This window comes from Charadrius vociferus, unplaced genomic scaffold (genome assembly GCF_000708025.1).
Source record: "Charadrius vociferus isolate BGI_N301 unplaced genomic scaffold, ASM70802v2 scaffold743, whole genome shotgun sequence".
Taxonomy (NCBI): domain Eukaryota; kingdom Metazoa; phylum Chordata; class Aves; order Charadriiformes; family Charadriidae; genus Charadrius; species Charadrius vociferus.
The window spans coordinates 306,204-331,580 of NW_009647747.1; the positions used below are offsets into that span (position 1 = coordinate 306,204).

Sequence of the window (25,377 nt, forward strand, 5' to 3'; positions counted from 1 at the left end):
TGCCTCCTGAATTTCATTCAAAATCTGAAAATGCACACCAGTCACAAGGCATGAAAACAGGTTAATTTAAAAATAAACAAACAAAACCTTTTGGGTTTATTTTAGCTCTCTGCTGTCACACGGAACAATCAGGGCCTTCTTTACATATGCTTTAAGATATACATTTTCGTTTATACGGTGGTATTTCGGAGACTGACCAAGCTCGCGTTTGGCAGGTTTTGACAGGGAGTAGGAAACGAAGGTGCACAGGGGAAATTCTGATGGAACATCTACTAGAGCCAAAGTATATCTCCTGCACGTTTTTCTGTCCAATGTGTCTTTTCTCAGTTTTTATGCAAAGCCCCGAAAAACACAAGTCACATCTCTTAAGTAATGTTTTGAAAGTATCTACCTTGGCTTTTGGATCGCGTTCAATTCACGAGGCGCAACTAATTTTACAGCGGGTCGGGCATCGGCAGAGCAACCGAAATAAACCCTCCGCTCCCTCGTGGGCAGCGCGGGCTCCTGCCATCTCCCACCCCAGGCAAACCCACAGAGCCGTTTTATGACACGTTTATCTTGTTGTTGGGTTTTAACCTGCTTAATTGAGAGAATCCCCCCCTCCCGTTCTTTTCGTTAGTACCTTGGAAATACTCGACGTATTGTATTTCCCAGAAATTTTTATGCTCCCAGAAGTATCATACCAGTTTATGCTGTCTGCTTGCTCCCACCAAACTTTGCCCGTAAACTCGGTAACACTAGCACCCATCACACCTATTAGGATTTTCTAGCGCTCTAAAGAAGAGCCAACTTATGATTTGAATGGGCTTCCTTCTCTTCCGACCAACAGAATCCACGCATTTGCATTAATAAATTTCTATTTTCTGGCTCAAAAGAAATCACAGTACAAAAAGCAGATGTGTATGTTGGATTCTTTCAAATTACATTTCCAAAAGCTGAGCCGATTCTAGCTCCAGATCAAAGGCACTAAAAAACGCCATCTCCTCCCCCTTCCAGTATAATTACAGAGATTTCATTTCTTTTGTTACGCTGAGCACAACAGGTAAATCTCAAAACCTGAAAAATAATGATCAGTTGGCGCAGCAGAGCCCGTCCGTGCCGCGGCGCATTCGGCTGCCCAGGGATGGGAAAGAGCCGCTTTATTCCTGGAGATTGCTTTTCCTTACGCGCTTCGTGCCAAAGCCGTCGGGAGGAGCGTACTGGGTTACACGTCGGATTCTGGCAGGACTGGAGGAGGCTGGGGGGCAGGGGAGAAGCAAAGCTTTTAACACCGATAAGATGCAAACCGGCGAGGGAGGGCAAGGGAGTCTCGCAAGTTCAGATCTTGTCAAAAAGTTATGAAAACGTAGCAGTTTTCCACGTGCCTCTGAGGAAAGAGGTGCGCAGTCACAAAAGCCCAAAAGAGCTATCCAAAGGTAATAATTTTAAAGAAAAATACACACACACACACCCCTCTCTGCTGTTGTCCACAGCGCTTGCGCCGAGACCATAGGGAGTGGTACCGCGAGGCCGGGGCGTGTAGAACAGAAGACATTGGAGGCTGTCCACAACCCTACCCAGGTTGGATTGCGGACATTTATTCCAAATACCGACACATTTCTATTTTTACCTTCTGATAGTATCTGGTTCTCGTGCCGGCCGTTAACGTATCCCTCTATTTTCTCTGTATGAGAACCTCTGCGCGTAGTTCCCGTCACATCTGGCCTTTGCTCAAGCTCAAGGCTTGTGACCGGTTTCACATTTGTCACGAGATCGGAGAGCCTCGCAACGTCCCCCCGGCCTTCAGAAGGGACCCTCGGCCATCCCCTCCTCCCCGCGGGAGGCAAACCCGCCTTTCCCCCCGCCTCAAAGTGGGGGACTTCTCAAAGTCCCCGCTCGTGCTAGCTCGCCGCTGTGGCACCTTCGTGTTCCTGTGTCATTCCTACGCCACGTACAAACCGGTAAGCGTTAATAATCAATGAATCATCACTGAAGAAGGCGACTAAATAATGCAATAAAGCGGCCCCACCCATCCAACGCAAGCCTATGAGATAGATCATTATCTCTAACGAACACCAATACAGAGCTGGGTTCTTTGTTCACCCACACCCGCAGGCAGCGTCTCCGGCCCCGTTCCTCACACCGTGCCAGCGGCCGAGCAACAGGGATGGATAACGACCGCCAGCAAGACAGAGGAGGAGCAGAAGGCTCATATTGTACTTAAACCTGCGATTTCAGCGCCTTCAGTTAAAACTCCGGGATCCCAATAGCATAAAATCCCAACCTTCAGCCAGCAGGAGACCAGTACTACCTACAGCCAGAATCCCAGCTTCTTGCTCCTCATTCCTGGATTTCACTCACAGAATCACAGAATGGTCAGGGTTGGAAGGGACCTCTGGAGATCATCTAGTCCAACCCCCCCGCCAGAGCAGGGGCACCTACACCAGGTTGCACGGGACAGCGTCCGGGAGGGTTTGGAATGTCTCCAGAGTGGGAGACTCCACCACCTCTCTGGGCAGCCTGTGCCAGTGCTGCCCAGAAGTTCCTCCTCATGTTAAGATGGAACTTCCTATGTTCAAGTTTATGCCCATTACCCCTCGTCCTATCACTGGGCACCACTGAAAAAAGACTGCTCCCATCCCCCTGGCATCCTCCCATTCCTCCTGGTGACCTTGGGGAAGTCACAGCTTCTCTAGCCTTAATTTAGCAAAATCCACTCAGCCCATTCCACCTGGACCAGCCCACACGGCCAACACCCGGGGAAAGCAACTCCTGTGCTCTCACCCCACTGACGCAGCAAGGAGACCGTCACAGAAAGTCTTGGGGGGTTTTCCGCGGCCAGGGAGTGTGCCTCTTCCACCTAACCCACGTACGGCATGAGATAACATCAGCAGATGATGATGATGATAACATCAGCAGATGATGGTGAGACCTCACCAGGTCTCACCAGGCTTATTTCATGAATGCGAGCGCAACGCTTTTCAGTCCTCAGATTTTTAATCTCGTCGGTATGCGTGTACATCAAAGCGGCTGTGCACCAGGGCAGGATACGCAGACCTGGAGAGTTTTCGCAGCCAGCGCACGCACCGAGGGACTCCGGGGCACAGGAGGAGAAACGAAGATGAAGGGGGAATTTCCGAGAGAGAAGTTTGCAAATTAAAAACCAAATGTGAGGGCACAAGCAGAGCAGCAGAGAGCGGATGCTTTTATTTAATTCTTCTAAATTAAAAGAGGGCAAAAATGAAGCTTGGAAGGGAAAAGAGAGGATATGTTAAGGAAGGGCTGCGGAGAAAGCAGAAAAGAAGAAGGAATGGGTTCCGTATTCCTTTGTCCTTTTTTTCTTCTCTTTTCTAGTTCCTTCCTTTCTTAGTTTTCTGCTTTCCTGACTCCTCTGTCCTTCATTATCCCCTTTCCTGTTATTTTGCTTAAAACTGGCAAAAATTACAAACTGCACAGGCGTTAAAACTGGCCTGAATTCCAAATATAAGCCCAAATCTAGGCCAGAGGTATATTTGGCAAATACAAATCCTTGCCAGATTTACACAGCTCTAATAATAAGGTGACAAGAACCGTGCACAGGATTACGGATGTGGCCTCACTCATCCCTTATAAAGTGCCAAAATAGTTTCCTTTGACTTTTATTCAACCTTTGCTCACTCATCTCAGACCATTCGCTTTGGGGACGGGGGAAAAAAAAAAAAAAAGGAAAAAAAAAAAAAAACAAAAAGAAACCCCCAAAAGAAAAATTCAAACCTGTTTTGTATTTGGGTGAAGGTTGAAACGCGCTGTTTTCCATCAACCCTCAGATCTGTCTCTCTCCATTAAGCAGCACCACGAGCCTACGCAGCACATGGAAGGGCCTCCCCGCGCCACCCCGTCCAGTCCCAGCGGGACACTGGGAGGAGAGCCCGCGCTTAGTTCTCCTGACCGATTCCCAGATCGGCTCCGTGCCCCAGCCAGGAAAGCCGAATCCGGGTCCCTGTGTGCTCTGGTGCTCAGCACAGTTTCTCATCTGTTTAATGCATCCGAGCAGGAGGAGGTTCACATTACCCTCTCTCCCTCCTTGTTCATCTCAGTAGCTGAATCAGAAAAGTCCTTTTTACATTTTTAAAACCTCTTAAGATCCCACATCACCCCTGTTACTATCACGGGCCCGCGGCTGGCTGCTCTCCGCCTCCGGTCAGGAGAAGAGGAACATCCACCCCTTGACATCTGGAATAATCCCACGGCATCTCAGCGAGCCACCAGCTCTTCTCGAATACCTCCACCAGCACACCGTCCTTTTTTTTTCCTTTCCCTCTCCCTCTCTCTTTGCATTTAAGTAATTATTTTACCCAGCACTTTAAAATCTTGAAAGCGTTAAAGAAATAAGCCATAGCACTAGAAACTCACAAGCCAATTTTTACTACCCAGAGCCGTGTTCGAGTCAAGAGGGCTCTGCACCGTGGCAGGACTCCTCCCGCCCGCATCCAACTGCGAGACTGTGCCCAAAGCCGTATTTTATATTGCCTCTCTTTTAAGTGCAGCTTGCTGCCCTCAGTTTTGTATCATCAGCAAATCTCATTACACGATGGAAGAAATATGTGGACTCTTATGAGAGAACAAGTCTAGCTTCAAAGCCAAGTCCGTTCCCAACATGTTACAGGTGTGCGCCACATGAGCAGGCACAGAAATTGCAACTGTTCGGGGTGTGATGACAGCTCCATATAATGTGATCAAAACCATTTCACATGTTAAAAAAAAAAAAATATCAAAGTTAGACAAAGAATACTTCTGCCATACAAAGAGGTGAAACCCAGTCAAACAAAACGCACCGAAAAGGGCCGGCTATTTAAATGCTGAAGTTAAACAAGAGAGAGCTCAGTCTGCCATGCTCCGCCAACGTTTCCAAGCCCCCCAACCAGCTCTTTGCCACTGCCTCCCTAACCTGCCCCTCCGACCCCGCAAGGGGGCAGGAGGGGAACTCCCCAGGCAGACCTAAACCCCAACACGTTCTGCGCGCGTGAGCCGAGGACTCCCGAGGTGATATAAGTCTCTTGCCCCGTTCTGCAGAAAAGCAGAAACAATTCAACAGGGAACCTCAGGTGCGTTTTCCAACCAGAGTGGAGAGAAGCTCAAAGACGCAAAGGCTGGAGGTCCCGTTGCCTTGACTCCAGCCGCAACAAAAAGGCACAGAATAGATTTGAAGATGGCCGGAACGTTGGCTGGGTTATACATAGGGAAAATTTTTGCTTATGGGCACGGAGAGCTGATTTTTATATTAACAACAGAATGCCAAAGTGCCTTTGTACCAAACTCATCCTCAAGTGAACACCGTAAGTCTGTCACACCAACGTAACCTGGGCATGCTCAGCAGAAAAAAAAGGACGAGTTTTACATGTGACTTCTTTCTGTTGCCATACATCTTTGAAAGCTCTTGGTGTTCTGCAATTTCCATCAATAGAAAACCAGGATTTGATTGAGAGGATTTCGGACGTGGCCTAAACTGAGCAATAAGGATGCTATTTGGTCATGTCCGGGTCGGGGGGGCAGGCAGGAATTTAAACATGGGCGAGTGGAAGGCTACAAGCAATAAGCTCAGGCTCTGGTTACATTTGGGTGTTTCCGTCTACAAAACAGGGATTATAAAAGAATTTATCATCTCTTCAGAGATTCCTCTGCAATCCCTTGCATCCCAAGAGACGTTATTTCAGAGGCTGGTGGTGTAATAGGAGGCAACTGAAGCCAAAGCATATTCCCATCACGATAAGCAGGCATAATATAAAGTATTATACAAGCTACATGCATCTACAAGATATTTCATTTTTCCAGCAGAAGCTGGGAGAGGATCCTTAAATGGAAAGTCTAGTTAAATTTAGTTGGAAGTTTAATGAGATCCATCAGCCTACCAAACACACTTCCATTCCTTAGACACTAGCCTTCAGCATCTCAGATGCCACCAAAGAGGATGGGTGGAGGAACCTAAAGGTATGTTTTCTCAGGATGACCAGCAACAACAAAGCACGTTTCCAGTCTGTAGGTCAAGGGAGGAAGATGAGATGAAGGAAGAACTGCCCCTCTGCTGGAACCTTTGCCCTGCAGCTGCAGGACTAGAAACCAGCAGAGAAAATCTGCCAGCAGCTGCATTTGGGAAGAGGGTAAGACTCCACTCAGGGGACGGAAGAAAGGGTTTGGTCTTCTGCAAAAGCTATCCAAAGTATTGGAGAGAAACTTTTGCCCGGGGGACGTGAAATTTTGTTTGATCTAGATTCTATTTCTCAAGTATTGCAAGGTTTTAAAAATAAAGTGTTTTGCTGAATCAGCTTGGTATCCGAATGTTCTCCTCTGCCAGATGGACAACCTCAGTTCAGTTGTAGTTTGCATTGGGTTTTGGGTTTTGTGTTGGTTTTGGTTTTTTTTTTTTCCCCCCACAATCCACCAAATATTGGTAAATTTTAATTGATGTTCTTCTGACATATATGGTGAGGAAGACCACAAGCCTGCAACAGCTTAGCTCTGTGTGAAATATTATACCTCCCCCAGTTCTCACGTGTTCGCCTGTTCAATGGAAACCAAGCAGCTCGTTTTGCCTCCCGCTTCAGTGCCACTGCCTGCCAGCCGCCTAGACGTCATTCCTGTGCAGGCAGGCAAACCTAACGAGTACACGAAACTAATGAATCTGGATCAGGAAGAGAGACGAGAACCTTTGACATCAAATTTGCGAAAGCAAGAATGTCTCTGAAGAAACACGAGACTCAAGGCTGAAGCTGGTGAGATAATTAAGATGAAGCTCCGTTGTTATTTTCAACATTTTACTTCAGTCATTCATAAAAGTGTGAAGCCCACAAGTTCATACGCTGAAGACTGTGCCAGCAAGAGTATGATCCTTCTAGATCGTTACAAGGATCAGAAAGAGGGGCATCAAAACTTTGGATGTTAGTTCTTCAGAGGCCCAGGTCCAGGCTGGCCGAGCGTCAACCCTGAACCTGAGGATAAACGCACCAGCAAAACAGGCGTGTATGCCCTGGTCTTACATACTCCCACAGACCACCACAATGTAAACATTCCAGATGCGTGACCTGAACTATCTTGCCTTCAAATGCAAACATCAGACCACGCAACATCAACCTTCCTATCAGATGAAGAATACGTTTATTCTGGCAGAACTAAAGAATACCAGTGATCCTCTCTGAGGCGGCAGAACACACCGTACAGCAGAAACCGTTTGGAAACACCTCACCTTACGTTTGTTGATCTGCGATGGTTCCCTCAAAGAAAATTTTCTCCTGACCCAACTGAGCTATTGCTTATGGACGGCCACAAGTTCAGTTTCCCCTCCATAAAGGACTGTACATTTTGCGGAGACCGGGCTCCTCATTCTAAAATATATTTGACGTATTCAAAATTATTTTAAAATAACTAAAACAGAGAGTCACATGCAAAACTTGTCAATAAAGTCCTTATAGGACAAAAGCACTGTGCCGCGACGGTGAACCAGAGCTCCTGTCACGGAGATCCCTGCGGACTGCTGAGGACACTGCGGAACGGAGGGGAGCTGTTTGTTTGGTTGGTTTTTCCCCATAAACATGAAAAAGTCCTTTCTCTTTCCTTATTTAAGAATTCTGTGATAGCTCCTCTATAGAGTTTAATCCATCTACTGATGTTCTCACCCACCGTGTGATCACCCATTCTGGAATAATCCCTATTTTCCTTCAATATTTCTTGCCTCTCTCCTGGGAAATTTATATCCGATTCTGGCATCTGTTCCCCAGCCTCTTTTGTGAACACTGAGGCGAAAAATCCATTTATTTTTTAGCAGTGTCTACATCATCTGTCAATAAATTACCCTTTCCATCTCTAAGAGGTCCTAAAATCTACTTTACTGACCTCCTCTTCTTTATGCATTGCAATAATCTTTCCTGATTATTTATCTTAACCTCATGTACGGTTGTTCCTTTCTCTCTCTTTGCTTTCAGATTATTATTTTTTAACATTGAACCTCATTCCACACCTTCTCTGAACTTGATGTTTTACATCTTACATTCTTGCCTTCCTTTCTTACAGTTACTTCTTGCTATGCTTGTTCTTAGATATTAGGACAGTATGCTTTTCGGCAGATTATTTATTCTTAGCGTAGCGGTGTAGAAGATACTCACTACGCTTATTTTTCTGTAGGTACCAATTCCCCTCGATGTTGTGTATTTACACGGCATCACCTTTCCGTTCCCTGTGAAAACGGGTTGTAATAGGCAAAGCCAAACGTGAGCTCCGCTCAGACCAGGAGAGCTGCTCCGCTTGCACGCCTCGCCTTACCATCACCAGGTAATTCAGCACTTTAAAAAATCACTACTACTAATATTCTCCCGGCTTTGAGCCCGCTTTAACGCTCAGTCAACGACAGCCACTCCGGCATTTCACTAATTTTCGCAGATTTCTCCTTTCTTGTTTGGTTTGGTTTGGTGGTCGACACGAAGAACGATTGAGCAGACTACAGCCATCGGGCCAACTTCTACTGACGCCTGCAAACTCCTCCAACGTGAGAGTTCCCAAAACAAACTCCCTCGTCAGATTTTGCAGTTACCTTCTGGGTGCTGCTCCGCTTACCGTGGGAGATTCGTAACCTCAGCCAATTGCAAATCCAGATCAAAACTGGTTTTGGAAGCAATTCGCTGCCTAGGAGATTGACATGAAAATTAAAATTTAGGAAGGAAAAAACCCACATATATATTCTCCTAGAAGGCATATTTGGAAAAACAAAAGTTGCTGGCAATGTGAACCAGAATCGGGCATCTTCAATTCTAGTGACATATAAAAATGAAAATATAAATAGTAGAACGGATATGAATGTGTTGATATAGATATCATAATTAAAAGGTATTTAAACAACGAATTAAAAACGCTTGTAACTAAATTCTTGCTGATCTGTTTACATAGCTTCCTCATCCAAGAATTAATCAAAACTGCTTTTTCCGGATAATTCACACATATATATATGCACACACAATGTCACTCCTTTTAATATTTGATCACTGGCCTAATTTCTTCTTTATCACATTTAGTCAGCATGTTTGCTTCCCAGAATATCCTTCTCCATCACTTCTCGTTCTGTGCTCTTTTTAGAACTACTGAATATGCTTGAGACCACAATCACATAGTAAAAGTTTGCAGAATACAGAAATGTATCGGAGTACTCTGATTTTAGTTAAAAAGAAATATAATCTCATTAAAGTACTGATGGTTCCTGTTAAATGCATGCTCCGTATCTTTTTATCTCACATGGTACAAGGATCAAAGCACGGACCTAGTATACCATCAGCCTCGTATAGTGTGAGAACTGGTGCTGTCCTTAATTCAGACCATATGGTAAGACGTATCTATTGGCACGATGCTGTAGAGAGTTACTGTACCCTCCTGTCATACCCTTTTTATCATTTTCATTGGAACTGGTTTATATTTGATTTTGTATATTCCGTGCATCTGACCAAACGTGCTAACTGCAGAGCAGTGCTAGAGGCAGAAGGCTGGGGACAAGAAGAGAGAAGTCGTTACAGAAGCCGTCAGAAGTAGCCTCGAGAAAGAGAATTAAAAATTTAACCACCAAAGCAATTCGCTACAGGACTATCACGTCTTCCTACAGAAAGCGATGATAGTTTTCTCTCCTGGACGCGCCCTGAGATGCAGAGAAACGCCTTAGAAGAGACGTGTCAGAAGCGCAGAGGGCAGTTGGTTTTGACCACCAAGGCGCAGGCGAAGCCTGACCGCGGTCCGGCACCGAGGCTCGGCCACCTCCGAGCCCCGACGGCTCCAGCTTTATCTGGTTTTCGTAGGAGAACACACCGAGACCTCACAAAATAAAGTTGATCTTATTTACCTAACGCCTTATTCCATTCAACAGCTCCGTACGCTGTGAAGTTCAGACTTCAGGTAACGTACGGGCTCAAAATGATTATTAATTATCCAGCGAACTCGGCATTGTTTTACACATTCTGGGCCTTAACTAGAGAGCATAACAAACCCATTGTTTTTGCCTGTTTAACGGACCATGACTGGAGCAGCTATGTAAATGACCTAGTAATTCAACAAATTTGTTTTGTTTCACAGATTTTCCCACATGTATGCTTTCCAGCTGCAATGCAAATCTATTCCGCAGCCGGGCCAGCCGCGGCCCCCAGAAGCGCGTCGCTACCTCTAGGTGTACGCTCGCCGATTGTGCGACGGCAAACCGCTCGGGAAAAGAGGAAGATTGTCGCTAATTCGCCACCCCAGTTTTTTTGGTGGGGTGTTGGGTTTTTTTTAAAAAAACAGCCTATCAATGGTTTTCCTGGTGGGGTAAGGTTTTCTAGAAATTGAATTTTTCCCCCTCTATGAATATTTTAAGGAAGTCGCTTATAGGTTTCTTTTAATGCTCAAACAGGTGTGAGCTCAAATTCCCTCTGCCGCTAATATCAGCTCAGCCGGAGAACAGCAGCAAATGCTTATTTGAAAGCCAAACTAAGTTCATCTATATAAAGGGCAGAAGCTCATTAACCATTAAAGCGCCTTCTGGATGTTACTTTAAAAGCCGGTGCTGCGTTAATATGCTTGCAGTGCAGCAAAGGCAGTATCTCAAGCAGATAAAACCAGAGCCTTTGCGTAACCGGTGCCCATCTGACCCTGGTGGCTCTGGTCCGTAGGCGATGCCCGACGGGGGGTTTGGAGCCATCCCCGGGAGCCGCAAGCCCCCAGCGCCTCCACGCGCTCCCAGCATTAACCCAGCGCCTCCGGCCGCACCATCCCAGTCCCACTCCGGGCTCAAAAAGCCCCCGCTCTGCAGAAGAGAGGGCTGGGTGATGGGCAGGAGGATGCTCCTTTCTGCCTTTCTCCGGGCAGGGTAACTTCAGGCGGTATTTTGCAAACTTACACTTTGTACTCCAAATACAGATCAAAGACATTTGCGGTTCAACGCCAATTCTTCACACAGCTTTAGTCTATGCCACGCTACGCAGAATACAACTGTCGCACAAAATAACTTATTAAAAATGCTTGGACTTGTTTAAGAACAAAATACAGTGGAATGTAAACTTCACTGAAAAGTATGTAGTACAAAATAATATTTCAATTCTTTGCTCAGTATGCAGACATTAATTGCCACAGTCTACAGTTTCTATTTATACATCTGCTGCTCGTTCCCCAAATAAATGGAAATGTCCTTGTAATTTCTTTTCTCCGGGACTGTGCGAGAGACTGGGGTTGAACGCTGACGCTCAGAATCCTGACTGGCAGCGCCTGCAAGATTGACTTGCTGCAAAATATATTAACTCTTGATTGGGAACGCTAACGTATTTATATCTACATCGACAAAATGCTTTTTGGCACGGATTTTTTTCTGTTATTTTTTTTCATAGGCCAGTGAGGGAAGAGAAGCAGCTGCATACTCCATGACAAGAAGGGAGCCAGTGGCTTCTACAAAGCATTTTTAACGCATCTTTCAAGGCCTCAGTGGACAGTAAATCGTGTGATTTTCCTTGTGGTTATCTTCGAAAGCTGAAGTGCTACATCCAAGCTCCTCAGGTCTCAGCCTTGACACCCTGCATAGTTAAACTCAAACTGTTGCCCAGGGTTATCCAGAAGCACTTCTATTTTATTTTGCAGAAACCACTAAAACTAATCCAGAAAAAAAGGCTGGAAGAAATCCTGTCCAGCTGTTCCTGGAAGGAACACGGAGCCTTAACTTACATGTAAATTTGGATACATGGCTGTTAAAGAACAGAATAGACCACGTCTGAAATCAGTTGCTGCTTTGTAATTCTGTTCTCGGAGATACGTTTAGTGCCCTGCTCTCAGAACATGCAAGGGGGGACACTTATTTCCCCAGATCGGAACCGTTTTTAAAGTTTGGAGATATTGAAAATGAGATCTTTTTTTTTTGTTGGTGAAACAATTCTAGATTTGGCAAAAAGACTCGATAGATTACTTTTCCTTGATTTGGTAGAAAACCCTGTCTCGGACCTTCCCTTCTGTACTCACACGGGGATGGGAAGAACATCAATGAGGTTGGTGGGCACGTATACCCATACAGCGTTCATCAGAGAGGCTGTAAGGGGAGTGAAGTGGTTTAGATGCGAATAAAAACATAGAACCAAAATAAATGAGATGCCAGATGCAGATTTGGAGGCACGACACACCAACAAGCCAAACAACTCAGGCTTGGCAGGCGAATTCAGATTTTCAGACCTTTCTCTAAAGAGCCCTGAAGGTCCCCTCCCACCCGCAGAGCCCTGCAGCCACGGGAAGCTGTCCTGCATGACGGGACCCATCTCCTCCAGGTCATCCCTGGTATCTATAGAAATAGCAACGCCGCTCACGCCCCCAGCACATTTTCCATCCACATCCGCACACGCAAGTCAACGGCCTTCTTGTAGTCCAGCCACACCACACTTCAGCTTCCGTTGGGGATGTGGCAGCCACGGTACTCGCCCAGGAACCTCCTCCCTTCCCCAAAAGTTGGGCCCCTACCACAGCCACTCCAAACTGCTTCATTTCCAGGTGGAAACAAGTACGGTGAGACCTCTCCTAACATTCTCCACCTGGCCGGGAAACACCTGGGTGCTCAGCGGTGGGGAGAGCGCGGGATGAGGTAACGCTCACCCGTCCCGCAGCGTCTGCTGGGTTGTGTCAGCTGCACGAACGTGGAATATTTTGAATGAAAACTGGAGTCTGGGATTTCCGGTTCTTTGCTTTCTGAAGGGCTTTCTTAACCTTTTTAGTTGTTACATTCCGATTTGCTGTTGTGAAAAGTCATTGTAGTTAATGCGACAGCTAGCGAGACAGTCGCAGGGGTTTTTTTTCTGGAAAACGTAGTCCTGCTTGCAATTCCTGAAAATTCTCCTTTAACTGCTTTTTAAAAAAGTTGTCATCTGTGTCTTTCCGCATGTCCCACGGAATTTATTTTTTCCAAACATAACGGTCATCTCTTCGTTTTCCATCCACCGTAAGTCGCCAGGTTCCTTCAATAAACACCCTCTAACTCATAGTAACGAACTGCATTTGCCCCAAAAAAGCTTTAGGAAGCACTAAGAAGCAGCCACCACTAAGAGGAGGAGTAAGTGGCTGCCGAGCGTGTGTTCCCATAACGCGGATGACCCCTCTGAAGCATCACACCCGCGATTTTCCCCCATCTTTGGGTGCCACTGAACGCGACAACTGAGACACCATCAAACCCTTTTGCATTTCGAACTTACAACTGAAAAAAATCACTGGACCGGTTTGGACGTTTCCCTCACGGTTCCTCCCGTACCTTCGCTTCTCCAGCTGCAAAAGGAGAACCAAAGCCACCTGACATAACAGAGGTGGTGTGAAAAAGAATTAATGTGCGCGATGTGCCAGACGCTAACTGAGAAAATCAAAAATCTGCCAGGATGAAATGTAATCTCATTTTAGGAAATGTTGAAATCATTTCTGCAGAAGGTTAAAAAAATAATAATCAGGCTGAGTCAGATACACAGCATGGAAAATTTCATCCCAAATGTTTATAGTTTAGCAATTGAAAGCAAGGCCTTATAATGCCGTGTTGGGTAAACTTAACTAATCTGCAAAAATTCCAGTTCTACTTATAATAACAGTAACGGAATCAAAGCTGTACGGATTAAAAGCAAACGCCACAGCAATATTCATACGGAGACAAATACTATCACAGCATTAAAAATAATATTAAAAATTGGCATGTGTACGGAGTATCCAAGGAACTCAGGATGTTTTCCAGACGGTAATTCATCACATCTCACAATATCCCTGTGAAACACACAGTGCGCGTTCTTCAGGCAGATAAATAGGAAGGCGCATCGGAGCACAAAGACGTTGAACAACGTGCCGAGAGCGCACCGCGCATCGGCCGCCGAGCCGGGCTCCCCAGGAGCCTGACCCCGCACGGCGGGCAGCGTACGGCGCTGGCACCCGCTCCTCTCGGCCCCTCCAACGCTGAGAAAACGTCACCTTCGCCGAAATAACCGTGCTAAGAGGAAAATTAAGACTTGGAGATTCCTAAAAGGAAAAGGGAAGAAACCAGAGGGGAAAATATTTCTTTTGCGATACAAGTGCCCGTCTCTGGCAAACGCACGCGCCAGCCCTCCCGAAAGCACGGCGGGCAGGAGATGGTGTAAGAGCACAGCCCAAAGCGGTGCAGGATCGACCGGAAGCAGACAAGCAGGCGGGAATTAAGAGTAAGTCATTGTATCTGCTCTTCGTTTTGTGTTTAGCAACAGAAGGAGAAAAGCAAAGCAAAGATTTCGTCTTCACATACTAAATCACCAACCAACTCCTGCAACTATTAAAAGATCTACATTCAGTGACTTTACACCCTTTTAGAGAGTCTCAAAGCAATGTCAGAAGTTAAATACTGTCTTCTACTTGGTAGTGTGGGAACTTTTTCAATAAGGTATATAAAATCACTACCGGGAACAGCAGAAATACTACATATGAAGGGGAGGAGAACACAAACTGTCCGTGAAACAAAATAAGAAAAGTGCTTCTGATCTTTTCTATTCTATTCTCATTTTTCCTGCATTCAACAAACCGGGTTAAATCAACTTTGTAAACCTCAGGGAAAGTTTTCTCTCGCACTGAGTCTCTCCCTGCCCTTCCCTGTGCCTGCCGGTCTGGCGGACGGCGGCTGGTGACCAAAAGCGCTCCCAACGCTTCACCTTGTGCGGCGTGCCGGGTTCAAATTCAGGGTGGTTAGAACACTTTGAAGCAAGATAAACCTAAATATTCCTGGTAGGCAAACCGAGGAGAGGAACTGAATTATAATGAACCGGCAGCTGTCACAATATGACCACAGTAACCAAATCAAAATATCAACCACTAACCCAGATGAGATTCAAAGGTCACCACATAAGCCAGCAGCTTTCTTCGGCAGCGCCTGAAACCTCAATCTAATCCTTGCAGTGAAATGCTCCATTAAGCTACGGGGGGTTTAGAAGGAAGTTACTGTAAGGTGGTAAATGATTTAATGTACTAGCAAGACAACCCAAGTCAGAGGATAAGAAGCATTCCCAAAGAGCACGCCTGGAAGCAGGAACGGCGATGAGAAGGGACCCCGGATGCGCCATGGCCATCGCAGCTACCTGCCCACGCGCATTTTATTGCTGCGCCGAGGAACGACTCTGCAGATACTCTTAAGAAAACACAAACTACCTATAGAGGGGTAGCGGGACTCCAGACGCACACAGAGCAAGCTGTGCGTGAGTACACAGAATCATAGAATCCTCTGGGTTGGAAGGGATCACCAAGTCCAACCATCAGCCCAACACTGCCAAACCCACCACTAATGTCCCTCAGCACCACGTCCGCCCGGTTTTTTGATACATGCCAGCAGTTGTTTGAGGAGCTGAATAATGCAGGCGGCTCTGCGACTTCTCTCCGCTCCTCCCCACGGGGCTCGCTCCAACACCCAACGCGCAGGCTCCCTGCTAGACACTGGCCACATGAAAATGTATTCTAAAAACACATATCCAAAAAAGAAAATGCAGTATAAGCCCTCATTTAAGCACAGCTTGTCTGCAGACATTGGTGGTTCACGGGTAGGGGGTCAGCAATACCTATTCCCAGTAACAACAAAGTCTTTCTTGCCTGGAAAACCACCTCAAATCAGGAGCAACTCCGTTCAAGTCAACAACATACACCAGTTTATAACCGGTTCAAGTTGGATGATTGTCAAGCTTTTTCTCAGTCGCCACGAGAAAGAGGAGGATGGAAAGAAAACTACAGTGTGGCTCTGCAGATGCCAGCTGTGTGACACCAGGGTTGACGGGACCTTTCCTTGGGGGAGTTCGAAGACCTGCTGGGAAAAGGGCGAAGACATTTGGAGTAAGCGGAGCCGGGATGCAGCAGTCTGGGCAGCCCCCGCTCCAGCAAAGAGCGCTGCGCTTTGGTCATCACCACTATATTTAGATTTCTCCTAAAAATCACAAATACAGAGGTGACCAGCACAGACTGACAGCGGTTTTTGTAGAGCAATGCTTCCACCGCAGCGGTGTTAGCAACCACAGCACCCATCCCCGTGCCGGGTGAGGGTTCCCATTCCCACGCGGCATAGTAACACACCTCCCGGCCACAGCCCTCGGAGGTGTCCGAGCGCTCGGGAATCGTGCCCGCATCCCCGTGGCCATCCCCCTGCCGCTTGCACTAATGCCCCGCGCTCAGGAGCCGAGCAAAAAAGGGGAAGCGAAGGGCTGCCCCAACAGGACAAGTTAAGAAGAGTCCACTCGAATTATTAGAGAATTATACTGAAGCGTGGCTGCAAAATGCCGGGGGTTGTGGGAGGCGTTATTGCGCAACAGCACACTTGTCAAAAGCTGTTCGTTGCTGCCGTACGCTTACACGCTCATTGATCTGTGCGCGTAGCAGCAACATCACCGGTCTTATCTCCAGTTGAAATTACCAAATGTCATAAAACCCCCCAAAAATGCCAGGGCCGTTGAGGCCCACGCGCTGCAAGGGCGCTGCCGGGCTCACAGCTCCGGGTCAGGTCCGCAGAGCGCCCCGAGCCAGCGGACGCTCTGCGAACCCCTCGGGATGCGATGAGCAGGACCTTCTAGAAACACCCCGGTTTCCAACACTCCTAATCAGAGCATTACACAGCTTATTTCTTTCACTGGGTGCCTCCGAACATGTTTTCATAAACCACCTATTTCTTAAACCGAGCGGAACCAGTATTTTCACTCAGATTGGCAAAAACAATCAGAGAGAAACGAGATTTTCGTGTAACCCAAGGGCAGGCGGAAGAGTGAGGGACTTTTAAGTTCTAAAGACCCAAATTAAAAGTTAAACTTGAAAGCGCCACGCAGCCCAGTGGGTTTCACAGAAGTGCGTGGCTATTTGCAAAGTGTCTCTGCGCACTACCTAAGCCCCATGGCGTGAGTTAAGAAGGGAGTGTTGAAATTTCCATGCTTTTTTTGGCTTATATTAGACCCTTTAAAACTGTTGTAACCGTGTTTTGTACGTGAATACATACAAATGACTACAAGCTCCAACATTGTCCCATATGTTAAACAACTCACAAATATTTCCCAATATTAAAAGACAAGGCATATTTTAGGGACATATATTAGAGCTGAAGAATGATATATCGCAGTTACAGCTCCGTGTTTTTTTTGGCTCGGGTTCAATCCTTTAAAGCAAAGCATTTGGTTAGTTCATTGACAACTGCAGAAGAAGGGTGTGATCTTGGCCGAGCATAAGCATTACTAATATTTTTACATCATATATTTACTTTAACCAAACTCATTTATCAACCGTAATTAAAGAAAGTAGCTATCATTCACTTACAAATAATTACAGCCTCTCTTCATGCTGCTACGGTGTTTGCTGCTAAGCTCAATGATTATTCAGGGGCGTCAAAACTTTCTATCACGGGGTGTGGGGTGGAAGGAGGGTCCTTGCCAAACGCCCCGGGCAAAATCTCACTCCTCTAAAGCAGAATCGGCTGCAACTACCTTCGCCTGAAATCCAGGAGTTGGCGGCTCACAGGTCCCAGCAGGCAGCGATCCATCGCGCTCCAGAACAAACAATGGCTTCAGTCTCCCTCACCAGTTATTTATCTCTTCCCTTTTGTGAACAGGTATTTATCATATTTTCAGAAATCCTTTTCTACTTTAAAAGTCCTGTTCAGAGCGCGTCCTGACTTTCTCTGCCAACTGGCCGCTTCTTCGAAAAGGAAAGGCTGAGCCTTCGGAAATGACCATTTAACCTCTTTCAGCAAATATTGCTGTTACTGCATCAAAAGTCACATCCTTCTCCCAGCAAGAAAACACAGTCTGTTCAGTAAACATCATTGGTGCACATTTTTGAAATTGCATGATAGCTTAAAAAAAAAAAACCCAAACATAAAAATCCACTTTCCCACCCTTATGCCGAGTACAATCAACCCCAAAAATAAGGATGAGGGATTTAAACCCTCAGAATTTTATTTCTGGTTCACTTATTCCACTTTCAACAACACGGTCAAGTTAGGAAATTTGATTTCTTACTTTGTATTCTGGAATTGACAAAGGGAGGAGAGAGATTGTCATGCGACCCAAGGTCTCTGCTCGCCATATGATCATAGTGAGTCCCATCTCCATAGTTCTGTTAACAAATTGGGAAAAAACACAATTTTACAAGTTTAAACAGCACTTTTCAAAATCTACAGGTCCATATTTCCCTTCGAAGTTTAAGCCAGCTCTAAGAAATATTGTTCCCTTTATTGTTTTTTCCCTATTGATTCTGCTGGAAGTGATGCGTTCCAGAACATTTTTAAAGCTGTTTCAAATTTTTATTTCATTAGTAATTGACTTCGGTTTGCTGTGTGGATAATCCTGAATGGGCGACTGAGATGAGGTTCCTGGAATTTCGTGCTGTGCAATTCAGCATCGAGTCCACTCTTAGCGTAAAAGTCTTCTTGCCCATAACACACGGAAAACCAGCAAAAAAATACTCCTTTTAATATTTTGCTTGTTAACTCTATTTTTACGTAGAAATTTGCCATCTTAATCACCTCACTGCTATATATGTGCACTGGACTATAAAAAAAAAATTTAGATTTTTTTTTTTTTTTACAGTGGGCGTGGAAAGTTATTTCTCACTGACAAACCCTGCATAGCGCTCATCCTTTGTGCGCGCAATGCCGTGCGTGGCTAGTGAGCGGCAACGACCCATTCCTGCCCCGCGTTGCCTTCTTACCCCTCAGCGCTCCTCTGGGCACCAACAGCCCCAGGCGCTACCCACGGAGTCAAGGATGTACAAAAACCTTGCCAGGATCGGGCCCTTAATCTTCTAAACGGCCTCGGCGTAACCTTCTGCTTGCAGTCACTCCGTTAGCAAAACCTTAAATTTAACTACAAATACCGGCCAAGCGCGGCAGTTATGGCATGTTTTGTTTCTTCGGTTCAGACCTCACGAGAAACTAATTCTCCCGACGTGGAAATACCATCATCATTTTACAAAGAAGGAACGGGAGAGAGGTCAGGCTGTTTGCAGAATAACACTGCGAGTTAATGCACAGCCTTGATTCAAACTCCAGAATTCTTCCCAGGCTCGTGCTCTTTTCTTTCTATCTCAAAACTTAATTGTACGCTCACATTCAAGTTTTTGCATGCATAAATAATTGTGTGTGCAAATTTAGAATTTACTTTTCAAAACATTTTTCCCTCGGAAGCAATACAAGTGTCAAGTAAAAAAAAAGGGATAAAAATAAAACTGACAGATGTGAGCAGTAATGACGTAATGGATGCTAAGCAGGACGGAATAAGAAAAGGTGTCGGGCTTCCCTCCCTCGGCGGCAGGAAAAAGCACGCCCGTGAAGGGGGGGGCCCCCCCCCCCCCGGGCTGCCCGTGGTGCGGCGCAGCCCCGCGGACATCCCCCCGAAAAACCTCTGCTGGCGTTAGGTCTGCCGAGGGCAGGACCTGCCCCGAGGGGAAAGGACGGACCGAGGATGAACAGGGCAACCGCGTTTCTCCTCGCCAGAAAGACACTTGAGGGCACGGAGCTGCCGGCAGCGCTGCTCCCGAGCCCTGATCCTTCACGTTAATTAGAAAACAATTAAAAAGCAATTTAAACAAACTGTTTAAATAAGGGCATAAGTAAGAGCGAAGCCACTTTTTGCCCAGCATAAGTGTACTTCATGCCTTTGCGGGAAGTAAACAGAAATAACGATCTCGGCGGGGAAGCGCAAGCCGTGCCCAGCCGCGAGGACAGGCAGAGGCGCGATGCTCCGGCCGGGGAGCGGGGCTGCCGGGGTGGCCCCCCAGGAGCATCGGCAGGGCTGCCCGCAGCGTGCTGCCCAGCTCGGGGCACAGCGCACAGCCTCCCTGCTGGAAACGGCATTTCTTCCCCACCAAAGCAAGCGGCATCCCGATCCTGAGGTGTCTAAAGAATTTGGATGACTCTCCACGGCCGCAATGGAAATGACTGCCTCCAGCTGTCTCGCAAATCTCAAAAGTCTCGCCGTGCCAGGCTGCGGCTCGGTGTCTGCGTTCCCCGGAGGGGGACCCCACTCGTACCCCAGCCGAGGCGCGCTGTGGGGCGGGCAGAGTTCAGGCCTGGGGTGGCCACGGGTGGCCGTGGAGTGGCCATAGATGGCCGTGGAGAGGCCGGCAAGCATCCACACGGGGATGAGCGCTGCCCGTGGCGGGGGCACTGGCCCTCCCTCAGGTTTGGTGACACCCACAAACCCCCGAAAAATCCAACCGCGGAAAATGAAACAGTCGGCATCGTCTGCTCCACCTGCACTCTCGGTGGTAGCAGTGGCTGATACGGTGTAGCGAGAAAAAAAATGGTTAATTAATCTTCTCGCTACCTGTTAGGAGTAGCAGAGCAGGTGCCAAATTCAATCGCAGGATCGGGTTTGAATGTTCAAAAAAAAAAAAAAAAAAAGATAAAAAGCAATTTTAAAGAGAAGAGAGGCTACAGCCAACTTTGGATGCCCATTTTTCCACACAATCAGGTGTAAAACTCATATTTAAGATTGTAAATTTACATATGCAGTAAGTCTGGTTTGGGGAAAAAGATTAGATATACTTACCCTGGATGGACTAGGATGTCCTGTATTCCCCCAGGACCCTGAGCTAGTTCTGTCTTCTACATCTAGGGACAAAAAAGTTCTTTAGGCTTTATTGCAATAATTCTTTCCTTTTGTATAGGCACTTTTAAATTAATGTTTCAAATTAATCTCCTGTTGCCTTTAATTAAGAATCAGGCACAGGGCTACTACGATGGTAGTGGCTTCTGACCCACTGCTTAAATTAACTCATTTAAATTCACAGCAGAAATGAACCGGACCCTCAGGAACCTGAGGTTTGAGCATAAAAATTACTTCAGCGTCTCAGCGTTTTCCGACACTTTAAAAAGTGACTGCGCTGTACCGGTTAAAAGCCCGTCAAAATCGCCAGCACAAAACCAGGTATTATCAAACAGTACAAATAAAACACGATAAAACAGACAAAACTTAGAAGTTAGAGTAAGGCACGTTTGGGGTAGATGTACCTCTCCCCACCCCATCTAGGCTCCCGCTGCAAAAAAGCATTGGCGCACTTATTTATTTCTCGAGAAGGGAAAAGCGCATCCCCAAAACTGAGCACAGAAGGAGTATTTCTGGTTTTTCCTCTAAAGTTTGATAGAAAATTCATTGCAACCGTTGGGTGAGAGACGGTCGGGTGATTCCAGACAGTTAATTTCAGGGCGGTTTTAATTATTTTTCCCCTTTGTTTGAGAGGGTCTCCCTAGGAATAACACGTCCCCCGTTGCATACGGGCTAGGATGTGGTCAAACCTGCCACTTAGGGTATAAGGACCAAGGAACCGGGACTCCTACAAATTCTTCTTAACTTCACAACAAAACACAAAGCCCCCCCGCATCTCGGGCTGCATCCCCAGCAGGCGAGGGGGGGATTGTGCCCCTCTGCTGCGATCTGCTCTGGGGAGACCCCCCTGCGGTGCTGCCTCCAGCTTGGTCCACTGGTGGAGCTGGGCCAGAAGAGGGCACGGAGATGCTGGGAGGGCTGGAGAACCTCTGCTGGGAGGACAGGCTGGGAGAGTTGGGGGGGTTCAGCCTGGAGAAGAGAAGGCGGAAAAGGGGAGACCTCAGAGCCCCTTCCAGTGCCTAAAGGGGCTCCAGGAGAGCTGGGGAGGGACTATTGATTGGAGAGTGGACCCATAGGATGAGGGGGAATGGCTTTAAACTGAACGAGGGGAGATTCAGACTACATATAAGGAAGAAATGTTTTACGCTGAGGGTGGTGAGTCCCTGGCCCAGGTTGCCCCGAGAAGCTGTAGATGCCCCAATCCTTGGAAACATTCAAGGTCAGGTTGGATGGGGCTTGGAGCAACCTGGGCTGGTGGAAGACATCCCTGCTCATGGCAGGGGGGTTGGACTCCTTCCCAACCTGAACTATTCTGTGATTCTATGACCAAGAAGGTAAGGTGAGCTTCGCTAGTCAGCCTCTGCAGCGTGCTTCTGGATGCAAGATGCTAGCTAGACTGCAAGACCACATTTCCCTTGACAAAAATCAGGTAATAGACACATTTTTGCATATGAACGCTCTCCATATTTCACAATTCCCAATATTTCGCCTTTGATGCAGCTAATTTTATTCCACTTTCCCCAAGTCTTTCCCAGTATTGTCAGTTAACCCAGTTTACTGTTATTAAAACTTCCTTGTGACACTGAACCAAAAAAAACCCAATGAACCAACCAACCAACCAACCAACACACAAAACCACACAAACAAAAAGACCCAAACAGTAACTTCTTCCAAAGACACCCCAGGTGCAGGGGGCTGTCCCTCTTGGGTACGCTGAGCAGTGACGTACACCTCCACCCTGGCCACGCTACTGCTGAGGTTGCACCAAGGCTCGGGAGAAGTCCACCAACTCAACTCCGCTGACACTGAAAGCAGAAGATCCTCTGCAGTGCGCTCAAGTATGCCAGGATGGGCTCGCAGAACCCCTGCCATCGTGAAGCCTTTAGTAAAATGAGTTGGGAGTCTCCCGAGACTTTCCACTTGGCTAAAAACTTAATGGAGAAACATAACACCCGTTCGGTGAGGCACTTGCGCGCAGGTTTAATGGAAGGCTGTGAATAATTCCACTGAAATCATGGTTCACTCTCATGTTAATTCAAGTAAATGAGATCACTCATGCTTAACGTTAAGCACATCCTTTACCACATTGATGGACTGGACCACACTGCTTAAATCCATTACTTTTTTACTTACAGTATGTTAAATATCAGGAAATGTGGTTGACGTTGATCTATAACAGTATTATTGCACATTTCAGTGCTGCTTTCCAACTTAGTCCTGGGTACCCACTAGCATCCTAATGAAATAATAATAATACTGCTCGCCTTTCGCCACGCACAAACAGTAGCTTTAATCTAATTGGAAAAATACGTATTTGGCCTTGCTGGCTAGAGAAACTTTCTCAGAGCGCTGCCAGAGACTCCGTGCACAAGCAGCTCCCGTTCCACCTGGGCGTTGGGTCACCCGGACTTCTAGGATTGGTGGGAACTTTGCTCGTCTGAGAAACAGATACGGTCGTTAGCGCTTCAAAATACAGGTGCTGTGAGCAAATCTGGTTGATTTCCAAGATTAAAAAAACCAACAAACCCCCCCACATATTTCTATAGTTTAATACTTTCCCCCAATTACAATTCCTATTATCTCAATAACAGATGAAGGTGTTAATAGCACAAGACACTCTTAGGTAAATATTTAATTAAGCTCCAGAAAAAGAAAGAAAATGTGTATCATTTACCTGACAGATCAGATCAACCATTCTATTAGGTTAATTAGGCATATTTTTAAAAATCATTTGTGTTATGTAACAGGCAATTAACTCTGTAGAGCCCCGATCCATTGCCTGCTAAAAATCAGTGGATATTATGCCATTGACTTTGATGGGCACGGTCCCACCCTCGAGCACAGCTTCCAAAACCCATCAGGGAGCGGAACAGCTCAGCCCTCAGCAACAGCACCCGGAGGACTGGGCGACAGCTCCGAGCCCACCTCCAGATGGGTGATAAACCCGGTCCTTCAGCCCCATCCCACGCTCGGCTCCCCAGCGCGGACCCTCGAGCCCGCTCGTCCACGTGTGACAGGGACGGTAAAGGACAGAGCAACACCAGCGAAGGGCTCCGCGTGGGGCTACCTGGGGAGCTCTGCCCGCCTTAACCAGGCGGCATTATTCACGGAGCTCCCTGTTCGAAACTTCATTTATCAACATACTGATTTTCTGTAGAAGTCAGCTAATCTAAAATAAAACACGTTGTCAAGGCCCCTTACGCTGGCTCATGGCCAGCGCTAGGAGCAAGATTTACACACCAAGAAAGGGTTTCAGACTGCTATACTGTACCTTTTTATTTATATTTTAAGAATTCCATGGTTCGAATGCATCACCTAAAATAACGCGCTTGAGGGCTGCATGCTGCAATAACCCTTCTCTGGCACTCAGTGCCCGGGAAAGACGGCGCAGAGGGAAAGGGGGCATCCCCATACCAGCCTGGGCAAAGGGTGCCTTCGGCTACTGAGCTCTTCCCTTTGGGAGCCCACCACCCAGCTCCAGCCGAGGGTCTTCTGTCACCCCTGCCGCAGGTGCTGGGCTGACACAGCCATTTAACCCGCTCACAGGGCTTCTTTTCAGTCACCTTCTTCAAAAACCTGTTTTTTTCAGGCACAAGGAAAGGGCACCATGTTCCCAAAGATGCCCAGTACTTTCCAGCAGCACCCGGCAATACCAGCTTCGTGGCCAACTGCTGGACGGTCCCAATGATGTGAGAGGAACTATTTATGCGCTTACAGTTAAAGATATGTTTTTGTGGTGAGCTGAATTCCTGCCCGGTTCTCCTTTCCGGTACTCTTTGCTGCGTTATCCCTACTTCTCCCTCGAGCCAAGTATGCCAATGACCAGAGGGCACTGTCAGACGCTTAAAAGAACACTGGAACAACACGGACCTCAGGGCTGGGGTGTTCCCCGTCTCTGCAAACATCCCAGACCAACCCAGAAAGTCCCACCTGGGCAGCTGGAAGCACCCCTGAGAGGGAAGGACACTCCTGCGTGGGGAAGGGGACAGCTTTGGGGATGCAGGAGGGGAAAACAGACACTAAAGGTAGGCAGACATCATCCTAAAGGTAGGCAGACATCATCCTATGTACCCAAGTGTACTAGGATTCGCCGAGACTCCAAGATGTTCAGCCATCTCAATTTTGGCTGAAAAATCCTTGCCCTTTACCCTGCTTTAATCTGAGCCCACGTAACACTTAAGGTCTTCCACCAAAGTTGAAAGTTCGGGACTCTGATCCGAAAATGACAAGCAATGGCTCTTGTCGCTTATCTTCAGGGGTCGCGTCTTAGCTTTCGACCAATTTTCTTTGTATTTATACTTAAATGTGCAAACGACACTATATTACTCTGCAAAACATCAATGAGAAGGCTTAATTAAGTAACACTGACAGATAAATCCATTTCTTTCGCAGTAATCAAATCAAAGCAGGTTGACATAACACAGGAACTTAATACAGTTATTCCCTTGTAATTGGAAAAAGGCCCTTTACTTCTCATTAAAGCAATCTTCTGGGTATTGGCATAATAAGAAGGCTCAGGGCTTTAATACTGCCCTATAAAAGCCCCAAGATACAGACCCCTTAAGCAAACATGCCAGATTATCTAATTCCTCGATCATAGTGGAACATGTAGTTATTGTTTTAAACTACTAATTCTTTATCTCAGCTACAGACAAAAAGAAGGAACTCGGTCTAAAACACGTATCACGAAGCTCTATAAAAATGCAAGCTCGAGCTGGGAAAAAGAGATGCATTTTCAAAAATACCCTAGACCTTCAGCTGGGAAATGGAGAGCTTAGCAAGATGAAGCGTCTTCCTGGACGTGAACAGCTATAAAGAGCAAATA

At 46.7% G+C, this 25,377-nt stretch overlaps 1 protein-coding gene across 1 annotated transcript in view; it reads right to left on the bottom strand.

The window, feature by feature from the left end:
* TCF4 (transcription factor 4) overlaps positions 1–25,377 on the bottom strand; it is a 237,581-nt gene that overhangs the window by 139,682 nt on the left and 72,522 nt on the right. Inside the window, exons 3-4 of the mRNA XM_009882047.1 lie at positions 20,496–20,557; positions 17,964–18,060 (exon numbers count right to left, since the gene is read on the bottom strand). Of these exons, the coding sequence (XP_009880349.1) occupies positions 17,964–18,060; positions 20,496–20,557 (159 nt within the window). The remainder of the gene's footprint in view (positions 1–17,963; positions 18,061–20,495; positions 20,558–25,377) is intronic.